The 12,122-nt window shown below is 39.9% G+C and overlaps 1 protein-coding gene across 1 annotated transcript in view; it reads left to right on the plus strand.

The window, feature by feature from the left end:
- The window catches only part of TANGO6 (transport and golgi organization 6 homolog), a 193,413-nt gene that overhangs the window by 132,282 nt on the left and 49,009 nt on the right, over positions 1-12,122 (plus strand). The window contains exon 16 of the mRNA XM_021705558.1: positions 10,867-11,018. Within this exon, the coding sequence (XP_021561233.1) occupies positions 10,867-11,018 (152 nt within the window). The remainder of the gene's footprint in view (positions 1-10,866; positions 11,019-12,122) is intronic.

Consider the following 12,122-nt stretch of genomic DNA (forward strand, 5'->3'; position numbering starts at 1 on the left):
GGGGAATCAGTTGGCCACATTTACGTCCTTTGTTTCAGAACGGAAGTTCCTGCTGACCTTAATGGAGAGCCAATTAATGTCCTGATGGCAGTAGAAAAAACCCTCTGCCTGGGGACAGGAGCCTGGTCTTGAAAACTTGTCTGTTCTTCAGTAGCTGTGTGACCTGGGATCAGCCTGTTTTCAACTTTTCTTTCCTTGTTTGTAATACAGAGTTAATAGGATTTTTTTTTCTACCTACCTCAAATTTTTGCGAGGCTCCAACAAGATAATAGGCACACAGGGCTTTGCAGATAAAGAGGCTTGCAAGGGCACACAACACTGTTTTATTCCATGGCATTTTGTATCTGTAGCTGCATAATCGATCTTCACTAAAATCTCTCCCCTGTTCATAAAGGGCTATGTGGGGGAGGGAAACCAAAATCCGAAAAGAGAGGATTTCCCTAGAGCTGCAGGGGAAATTCAAGGCTGAAAGGTAATTGTTGTTAATAGATCAAAATTTACCTATGAGTTTTTTAATGATGAATTTCATCAAAAATTAATTGCATTTAAATTATTTAATTCTCTAAATGGCTTTTGGAGGGGAAATCCTGCCTGTCAGGATCTGCCCTGTCAATCGAATCTCCTTCTGACCTTGACAGAAATTATAATCTCTGTTGACTCTGGTCCACACATAGCAATAACTTGTATGCATGAGATGTTACAAGCAACTGGTAGTTCTTCTGCTGTGTATCTTTCAGTAGTGAAGTAGAGTTCTGGGTTCTGAAATGGAAGAAAAATGAATAGATGTTAAGGCAGACATAATAGTGTACATGAACAGAATTAGATTTCTGTTTTGTCTCCTATTTCCTCACTGACTGGATCAGCAGCAGTATTTCTGTGAGGGCATGTGATTGTCCATGATGCTACCCCTAAGGATCACTTTAGCTCCAGAATAAATGGGAATTCAAGATGAGAGGAAAGTAGTTTCTATCCTTTTTTGGCAACTAACTTAGTGAAAAAAAAATTTTTTTTAAGATTTTATTTATTTATTAGAGAGAGAGCACCAGAGGGGGGAGTGTCAGAGGGGGAAGCAGACTCTCCGTTGAGCAGGTAGTCGGATGTGGGACTCGATCCTGGGACTCTGGGATCATGACCTGAGCTGAAGGCAGTCGCTTAACTGGCTGAGCTATCCAGGCGCCCTAATTTAGTGAAATTGTGCGTATTGTATCATTTAACTGTCTTGCACCTTTACTTTTTTTTGTCCCCAATAGATCTAATATAAAAACTGAAAGTATAGAAAGTACCATCCTGGAGAGAGGAAGAGCATACTTAAACTGGTTGGATTACAGAGGGGGTTTAAACATTGTAACTGAGATCTGGGAGCTTGCAAAGATAAGATTAAGATTCAAAGATATGCAGAGAATGACCACTTCTCTATCGCCACTTGAGTCCGGTCCATACAGGGAAGGAAAATAAAGAGCCTAAGAGATTTGATTTAAACAAAATAAAAAGGCTGGAGCACAAAGGTTTTTAAATATTTGCAGGAGGTCTTAACTCTCCTTGGGTTAATGTTGGTCAAGTTTGGTTTGGCACAGCTGTACCTATTGGACCAAATGGCTAACTATACACAAAAACCTCTAGGTTTAAATCTTCAATTTTTTTCTTGCCTCTTTTAAGAGACTTTTGAATTATACTAAATATTAAAAAAAAACAACTGATGCAGTGAATGTTAATTTAGAAGGTTTTTAAAAAATGTCACTCCTTAAACTGGCAGCTCTGAAGTAGTAAAGACTGAAATTGTATTGGCACATCTTTTACTGACAAATAAGGAAACAAAGAGCTGGCAGAAGCAATGCCATTCACAAAGCCGGGGGAAAGCTCTGGGTTCTGCTTCACTGGTGGTCAAGGGCAGGATCTGGTTCCTGTATTGGGCATATCATCAAAGAATCCGGATCTCCTGCCTCATGTTTGAGGGAAGCAGCCATTGTGATTTGTCCATAGAATTCGCCCCAAGCCTTTGGTCTCTGAGCTTTTAGAAGGCAGAAGTGTGTTTTACATCTGATTCTGTTTCTGTATACCTCTTCTCTTCTAGTATGTGAAGATTTTTATGTAAGTTATTTTTTTCCAGCTTTATTGTAAAAGTCCTCCTACCCCTCCTACTTTCAAAACTTCTTTTTAAAAAGGCAGCTTTATTGAGATATAATTCATATACCATAAAATTCACCCCTTTACAATGTACAGTTCAGAATTTTTTTGTGTGTTCGCAAGGTTGTGAACCATCACCACAGTCAATTTTAGGACGTTTCATTGCCCCAAAAGAAATTCTGTACCCATTCCCAGTCAGGCAATCACAAATGTACTTTCTGTATCTAAGGATTTACTTATTGTTGTCATTTCCATTTCCATAAATGAAATCATACATATGTGGTTTTTTGTGTGACTGTGTTCTTTCACTTAATGTTTTCAAAGTTCATCTGTGGTGCAGCATGTATCAGAAGCTCATTCCTTTTTACTGACAAATAATATTCCACTGAATGTATATACCATATTTTTAAATTAGCTATACCAGGTGACTGTAACAAAGGGCATGCTGCTAGGTGAATATGACCGAAAATAGGCAGGGTCACATCATTGGGGCATGAAGTTAAGGATTTGAAGAGTGGGGAACTGCTAATGCAAAATGGTTCAGCTACTTGGAAAGGCAGTTTGGCAGTTTCCTATAAAACTAAACATATTCTTACCATATAATCCAACAATCATGCTCCTTAGTATTTACCCAAATGAGTTGAAAACATATATCTGCACAAAAACCTGCCCGTATATGTTTATAGCAGCTTGATTCATAATTGCCAAAACTTGGAAGCAACTAAAATGTCCTTCGGTAGGTGATTGGATAAATAAATTGTAGTATACCCAGGCAGTGGAATGTTTTCAGCACATAAAAGAAATGAGCTATCAAGCTATGAAAAGACATGGAGAAACCTTAAAAGCCTATTACTAAGTGAAAGAAGCGAAGTCTACATTCCATATGATATTGTTGGAATAATAGGACATTCTGGAAAAGGCAAAACTACAGAGACAGTAAGATCAGTAGTTGCCAGGGGTTAGCCCAGAGGGAGAGATGAGAATGAGAGATGAGGCAGAGCACAGAGGAGCTTTTAGATCAGTGAAGCTCTCCTGTATGATACTATAATGCTGGATACATGTCCTTATACATTTGTCATGCGGTGTACATGCAGTGTACAACACCAGAGTGAACCTTAATGTAAACTATGGGCTTTGGGTGATAATGCTGTGTTCATATCAGTCCATTATTTGAAACAAATGTCTGGTTCTGGTGCAGGATGTTGCTAGTGGGGCAGTCTGGGGAAAGAGAGGGGAAGGAAGTATATGGGAACTCTGTACTTTCTGCCCAATTTTGCTGTGAACCTAAAACTGCTCTAAAAAATAAAGTCTATTAAAAAAAAAAAAAAAAGGCGGGGCGCCTGGGTGGCTCAGATGGTTAAGCCGTCTGCCTTCGGCTCAGGTCATGATCCCAGCGTCCTGGGATCGGGCCCTGCATCGGGCTTCCTGCTCAGTGGGGAGCCTGCTTCTCCTTCTCCCTCTGCCTCTCTCCCTCCTCATGCTCTCTTCCTCTCTCCCTCTCTCTCTCTCTCTGTATCTCTGTGTCTCAAATGAATAAATAAAAAAAAATCTTTAAAAAAAAAAAAGGCATTATCAGGGGCACCTGGCTGACTCAGTAGAATGTGACCCTTGATCTCAGGGTCATGAGGTCAAGCCCCACATTGGGCTCCATGCTGGGAGTGGAGCCTACTTAAAAAAAAAATTATTAGAAGAACAAAATCTCCTTCATCTCTCAATCTCTAGTGCCCTATGGAATCTCTTGCCCATAGTAGTACATATTAAATGTTTTCATTAAATTGGCTAGTTGGAAGGGCCTTTCTCAAAATGAAGTCTGGAGATTAAATTCTGATATATTTCAGGGGTCTGTGAATTCTCTAAAAGAATTTTTTAAATGTTGCATTTTCATCTTACTGATAATTTTGAATCACCTGGATTCACATAATCAAGTCACACTGCACAATTTCGGTGCCCATGTTTGTGTTTGAGAAACACTGGACTAAAACGTTACTCAGAATGCATATAAACTTCTGATTACAGAGGAGTGCTGGCTGTAAGTGATCATTCGATCTTTGAAAAATATAACTGGTTTTACTCAGCGAAACCTTAACCAGCAGGACAGGATATTTCTTAGTTGCTTCCTATTGGTAGATAGAATAGAGTACTTAGGAATGGTTGTACCTGTGTTCATTTCTATGCCTCCAAATTTTTCTTTTTAATTAAAAGAAAAGGACAGAAGGGAGGAAAGAAAGAAGAAATAGAGGAGTCCCCCAGACATTAATAATGGAGCTTTAATAAGCTGGTGTAAGGATTTGGCCAAGGGTGGCATTTTCTTTCTCACTCACTTTTTCTCAATTTCACTTTTAAGACCTGTTTCAGTTAACAAGGGGAATGGTTGAGCCCTTGAAATCAGCAGGTCCCCTGGCTCCAGAAGTGATTCTGTTAATTCAGATTTGATAGCATTCTTCCACTACGTAAGTGTCTCTTGTTGCAAGTCATCTCAGCTCTTCTGTGAAAGAAGATGGGCTCTCATAAATGAATCTATCAGTCTGGACTTGAAAGTTCCATTGAAAAGCTTGATAAAAATCTTCCAAATCCTAATACATGAAAGGAATCTTTTCACATAGATGATAATTGATACAAGTAAGTCATAGGTTAAAAAATTTTCCATCTCTCTTTTCACTCTGCACTTGATTTTTCACCTTCCAAAGCAACTCATTTTTATCAAATTTGTTCAAACAAATCTAGATCCTTCACTTGCTTCCTTGAACACACGGCTGTGTGCTTCTCAGGTTGATTATTGCTGACTTCCTGAGAAGAATATGAAATGCAAATAGCCAGGTGTTGTCATCATCATTGCACAAAGTAGAAGTCATTAGAGCTGAACTAAGATAAACCTCTCTGACTAGCATCTACTTGAGTAAGTTTCTAAAAGCAAGCTTGGATTTACTGTGTTCATTTCCCTGAAGCCATTCAGAAATGGCTGAGGAAAAGATGGTGGTCTCTCTAACTTCAGTTCTCATGGGTATCTCTTAGTCTAAATATTGTAGTCCGTGGTGAGTACTTTCTGAATATGGGGGTGAGGAAATTCAGAAATTAATACCATTTTTTGTAAAAGCCATATAATATGCATATTTTTAAGGGGACAACGTAACAGGATGTTAATGAATGTTCGCTCTTGCCAGGGCGCAAGTATGTGCTATCTTAAAGACAAAAGGTGAATTAGGATTTTGGAATCTTGTGGTTCAAATAAGTTTCAACTGAAGCAACAAGAACATCTCATCTGGATAAGGAAGAATACAAAACAAAAAAACAAAAAATCCCCAACAACCCCCCCCCAAAAAACAAAAAAGCAAACCCTAAACCCAACCCCTCTGGATGGGATAATTAAGGTTTTGTTGCTTAATCAGAAACTAAGGAATAGTAGCAGGTGTCCCAGAGCCCAAGGTTTTAGTTCATAATGAAATGGGTTAGTCAATAGTTACGAAATATACTCAGCATATAACCCCTTCACATGAACTACTACTGTAAATAGTTACTCACCTTTTTTTTTTAATAGGTTGGCAGATGTATAAGGATGACTTAGCTCTTTGGGAAAGTCATATATATGTATGTGTGTGTGTGTGTGTGTGTGTGTACCCACTGTCTTAAGTTCCTTTGTTTGGCAAATTTAACTTTTCTGGCTTTGTATTGATAGACATTGAACTGACATAGAAATGCTCTACAATCTTTTTTAAGGTTATTTTTTTAGTAATCTCTGTACCCAGTGTGGGGCTTGAACTCATGACCCCAAGATCAAGAGTTGCATGCTCTTCCAACTGAGCCAGCCAGGTGCTCCAAAGTGCTCTATAATTTTAAAGAACATTCCAGTTTTCATATTATATGTTAGAATGCTTTTGGCTGCAGATAACAGAAACTCCCAACTCAACTGGCTTCAAACAGTAAGGAATGAATCATTGCACAAAACAAAAAGTCCAGGACTGGTTAATTTTTTGGCTTCATGATATCATTCAAGACCCAGATTCCTTTCATTTTTCTGCTCTGCCAACCTCAGCTATTGACTTCATCCTCTGGTCCCTCATGGTTTCAGGTTGGCTGCAGTAATTCTAAGGTGTTGTCATAGCAGAGGTAAAATGTCTTCAGCAGATTTTCTTTCACACCTCATTGTTCAGACTGGGTCACATGCCCATACATAAACCAATTAAGGCAAGGGGATGTGTCTACCATGATTCACTTAGACCCTTGAAGACATTAACCTGAATCACATGGGTGATGGCTGGGGCAGGGGGGATAGTGGATACATGAACAAAATTGAATGGAAATAGAGTGCTATTTGCAAGGAAGAATGGGAGAATGCCAATGAGATGTGCATAATAAAATGTGACATATAGGGATCCCTAAAGCTAAAATTAAGAACCCTTTATGTATGATCTTGAAAATCTCTGCCTGTGTCAAATTGCAGCCCTGAAAGCTAGATTCTCTGACTACATGCATTCATTTTGTTCTACATAGAAACCTGGTCAGGACTGACCCCCAACCTGGAGACTAGAATCCAGTACAGTCTTGAGAAACTAGCTACATGGCATGGTAGGAGTTAAGGGGAGGGAGGATTAATCAGAGGCAAGCAGTGGCCCCCAGGAAATGGGAGCAGAGATGTAGATCCATGAAGGAAAGCAGGATCTAGCAAGGGTGTGACAAATCAAGGTTGTGTATGTGAGCTCTAAGGGAGATCAGGTTGCAGAGAACCTGATGGCAGGGCACTTTGAGAAATGCAGAGCGAATACAGTGTTCCAGCTCTTCTAGCCCCAAACCCTACAACAAAGGAGTGCGTGGCACAAAGCCCACTGACGGGGTGCAGTGCAGGGCTCTTGAGATGCTAACTTTCCTCCGGGCTGGCTCCTCTGGGTTCTTAGGTGCTCTTGGGAATGGTATTGGTGGAGCATGCAGTTAAATGGATGCTCATTTTGAAAGTAGTAATGAAGCTCAGGCAGGGCAGGAATTTATACACATGGAATGTTAAATTGTGGTTTTGTTAATGTAGTAGTGTGTCCTTTTACGGCAGGTCAGGATAAGAAACAACTCTATGATATCTACACTGAATATCAAACTTCTGTTGTCCATTTACTCTTCACTATCCTCCACAGTCTTCATGACTTGTTCCTTCAGGTCTTCTCCTCTGAGAGCTTTTCCCTGGGCCCTCATCTGTAGCTCTCAGTCTCCCCCCACCCCCGACCCCCACACACCTTTCTTATTTTTCCTCATAGCCCTTTCTGCTGCAGGAAAATTTATTTACCATTTCTTGTCTTTTTCCCCCACTAGAAGTAGGCTTCATGAAGATGGGACGTTTACTTTCTTGCTCATGTTTTATTACCTCCAGACTGAGAACATACTTGTAGTAATGTAGGTACTCAGTTAAGATTTGCTGGATGAGGGGAGCCTCGCTGGCCCAGTCAGTAGAGCATGTGACCCTTGATCTTGGGGTCGTGAATTCGAGCCCCACGTTGGGGGCAGAGTTTACTAAAAAACAAATAAAACAAAACAAAAAAACACTTAAAAAAACAAAGGTAAATTGGCTGGATGAATTAATGAGATACCTCTTGATGTTCTTCCTAAAATTTTTCTCAAGGACTGTGTCTTTCTTGTTTATGATTGGATCCCCAGGCCTACCGTACTGCCTAGCACATAGTTCCTTTTCTTTACCACTCATTTTTAACTCTAAATCCCTACGTTGGTAAACATTCACTTGTTTGTTATCTGCTCTTACCTTTCATCCTGCAATTTCCCCTCCTTACGAATTTCCAAACTGTGCCTTCCTTCCCAACAAGGAAAGTTCATTCCTTTCACGGCAATAGCCTCCCTCCAGGGATGGTAAATGTGTGCTCCTCCTTTCCAGTCTCCTGAATCTTATTCCCCTGATGACTAAACCAAACGTGACTCATTAACTCATAGATTCTTAAAACTGGAAGGGGCCAGAGAGATTGGTCTTGTCTAAGTGCCTTATCTCTAGCTGGTCCAGAGAGGGGAAACAGATTGCCCAAAGTCACACTGCTAATTGATACCAGGGCCAAAACTAGAACACCCATCTCTTTTTTTTTTTTTTTTTTTTTGAGATTTATTTATTTGAGAGAGAGAAAGAGTGCAAGCAGGGGCAGGTGTAGAAGGAGAGGGAGAGAATCTCAAGCAGACTCCCCGCCGAGCACAGAGCCCGACCCAGGGCTTGATCTCATGACCCTGAGGTCATGACCCAAGCTGAAATCAAGAGTCAGACACTTAACCAACTGAGCCCCAGACGCCCCCAGAGCACACATCTCTTAACTCTCACACTACAGAACGAGCAAGTTCCTTCCTAACTCCAGAAAGGAAAAGTGCTACAACAAAAGTAGAAACATATGTTTTCCTCTTAATTGGACATACCTTACATACAATCAGTATATCATAGGAGTTAAGTGTCAAACTACGAAACTTTGATCTTGGGTATATTTACTCTGTGGACAAGATATTTAAAGCTTCTCTTTTGAGATGCCTGGGTGGCTCAGTCAGTTGAGCGTCTGCCTTCGGTTCAGGTCATGATCTCCAGGTCCTGGAATCAAGCCCTGCATCAGGCTCAGTGAGGAGTCTGCTTCTTCTTCTCCCTCTGCCCCTGCCTGCACCCCCACTCATGCTCTCTCTCAAATAAAATCTTAAAAAAATAAACCTTCTCTTTTACTATATCCTTTCTATTATTTTTCTATACATTTGTATTTTTCATACATTTTAATCTGTACATTTGGTTTGTTAATAGTGAGAGAAGTTGCATGTGTGCATTTTACATACACAAATGGAATGATACCGGCTCTATTCGTTCCTTTTGCTTTAATAGTGTCTTAAGGGACCTTTCCATATTAGTACATGTAATTCTGTCATGTTCTTTTTAATGACTGCATAGTATTCTGTAATACATACGTTTATTTAACCACTTCCATATTAATTAATATTTAATTAAATTTTTCTTATTCACTATTCATAATTCTGCAGTAAAAGCTTTATGCAGATACCCTTGTGCATATATGTGGCTACTTCTTCAGGACTGATATTCAGAAGTGCAAATAGTAGGTCTAAGAGTAGGCACAAAGTCCCCTCTCTTCTCTTCTGGAAATAGGCTATAGCTGAGTTATCACTGACTCAATTTCTGTAATATGTGTTAATGTTAACTGGGCAGAGGGTGAGTCTTTGCCCATAGTATATTAGGAACTGAGAGCATTTTAGAGAATTTTCTCCTTCATCTTTAATCTTATTGTATGGAAAATACATTGTGTTCCTGACCTTGAGGGAAAACAAAATCAAGACAAGCCTCCTCCTCCTTCCCATTCCAGAGTGACTGAGATGAGTGAAATTGGGCTCTCCGAGCAACCTCTGCTTGATTCTCTGATGGCATTTGGGCATTGAGCACACAGTACTGTAATTGTTGGTACTTATCCATTTGTACCCACCTCCTAAACTTTGGGCTTCTTAGAGGGTAAAGATTATGTTTATATATTTTATCCGTAGAACATTAGCATGATACCTAGCACGTAATTTTGTTTTGTTGAATAAATTAATGAATTCAATTCAACGTTAGCATTTGTTGAGTACCTAGCACATACAAAGATTACTAAGAACTGATGGAAACAAAGTTCTACCCTCAAGGAATTTATAGTCTAATGAGAGAGGCTGCAAACATGTAGGAATCAAGGCATTAGTGACACTTGTGATTTAAGCCAAAGTGATTTAAGTTCAAAGAACTGTGGGACTTCCCAGGAGGACTAATTAAGGCCAACTGAGGAAGGTTTCTTAAAGGATGTGGCTTTTGAGCTGAGACTTGATAGGCCAAGTTGGTGGGGGTTTTGTTGTGTGTATTTGTGATTTATCATTTTGATGATTAAGAATAGAAAAAAGAATAGATGACCATAAACAATGCTTCAGAAACCATTTTGTCACCTTATTGATATCATGTAGCCTTAGGGCTACAAAAAAGCTAAAGGTGGAGTGTTATACTTGGGTTCTGGAACTAGAGCCTCAGAACCTAGATCAAGACAAAACAGTTTTAGCTCTTGGCATACCTGTGGAGGAAGAAGTTGTTTCCATATATAAAATGACAATTCTGAATGTCTTAGTGTGCTATTTCTCCTCTCTTCAAATAAAACAAAAACCTCTCTTGACCCCCCGCTTCCTTGACCAGCTGCCACCCCATTTCCTTGATCTGCTTTGCTGAAAAACTTAAGTGATCTTTCCATCTGCAGTTCTCGCATTCTCTTACAGTCACTTCTCTGGTGCTCTCACCCCTGCCAGTCCATCAAAACCGTTCTCGTCAGGGTCAACAGTGACCTCATTGTCACTCAGTCTAATGGTCAGTCATTAGTCTTCTTCCTACGTGACACTGAATATTCTCCCAGAGCATGATTTCTAATGGTTATGCAAGTACTCTGAAAGTATAAAATACCACACAGTATACCATGATAGTATCATTATTCCTTCTTTAAAAAAAAGAAAAGATTTTATTTGTTTATTTGAGCGAGGAGAGAGAGGGAGAGAAAGCATGAGCCGGGGGAGGGGCAGAGGGAGAGGCAGACTCCCTGCTGAGTAGGGAGCTCGACATGGGGCTCCGTCCCAGGACCCTGGGATCAGGAGCTGAAGTCAGATGCTTAACTGACTGAGCCACCCAGGTGCCCCTCATTATTCCTTCTTTAAGAACTTGAAAATTTATTTTTAAAGATTTTGATTTCTTTCTTTTTTTTTTTTTTCCTATAGGGGACATGGTCTCAAAATACAGAGAACCTTTGATCCACACCTTTCTGAGGGGTGCAAGAGATCCAGATAGTGCTCACAGGGCCAGCAGCTTATCGAACCTTGGAGAACTGTGCCAGAGGCTGGACTTCCTGCTGGGCTCCGTGGTTCATGAGGTGATGCATATTGATTCTTCTCTCTAAAGCTTGTTTTTTTCTTGGACCTATGATATAGCTGGGGATTGGGAATCAGATCTGTGTTTTTTTTGCAGATCAGATAAGTTATTGAACCTCCCTTGGCCTCACTAATCCCATATGTATATGGAAAGTTCTATTCATAAGAATTTTTTTATTGCAAGTGACAGGAAGTCACCTTAATTTACCTTATGCATTAAAAGAGGATTTATTATAAAGATTCCAAGATAGCTAACAGAGTTGAAGACACCTCAAGCAAGAGCAGATGGAACTTAACCCTGGGTTTATGGGCCATCTGTGAGTTTCATCTCTCTTCACAGAAAAATCTCAGGCAAATATTCTAACTGGTCCTCTTTGGTCAGAGGTGGGGGACGAGGTTATTTACCCCAAAAGACTAATTAAGTTCTATGTTTTGTTGACCACTTTACACCCAGTACTTGCTACATAGTACATAAAAGTTGAATGAGCAGCCCTAATAATAGCCATGCGGGATGTTGGCACTGGACACTCCTGGTTTTAGAGTTTCTGAGTTGATGAAATGGGCATCTTGCTGTTGTCCTCTATGAACATCTTCCTCTAGCCTCTTAGGTTTTATATTTGCCCTTGTGTTTATTTAGTCATCAATATATTAAAATATGTCTTGAATATCTACTGTGTGCTAGGCACTCTGCTATTTAAAGATGATGCTGGACAGAAAAAGACTAGTTAATATGTGGCCAGGAATCTTTTTATGACCAATGCACTTGATTGTCTTAAATCTTTATTTGGAAGAAGATAGCTTGTAAATTATAACTATATAAATAAAACACGGTTTATATTATTTTTTATCTGTGAGAGATCAGATTTCTCATATAGAGCACATAACTTTCCTCCAACAAAAACTTACGAAACTGTAATAATTCTGGCTTCTTTTTTTTTTTAAAGATTTTATTTATTTATTTGAGAGAGAGAGAATGAGAGACAGAGAGCACGAGAGGGGGGAGGGTCAGAGGGAGAAGCAGACTCCCCACCGAGCAGGGAGCCCGATGCGGGACTCGATGCGGGACTCGATCCCGGGACTCCAGGATCATGACCTGAGCCGAAGGC

Source organism: Neomonachus schauinslandi, chromosome 16 (assembly GCF_002201575.2).
Source record: "Neomonachus schauinslandi chromosome 16, ASM220157v2, whole genome shotgun sequence".
NCBI lineage: Eukaryota > Metazoa > Chordata > Mammalia > Carnivora > Phocidae > Neomonachus > Neomonachus schauinslandi.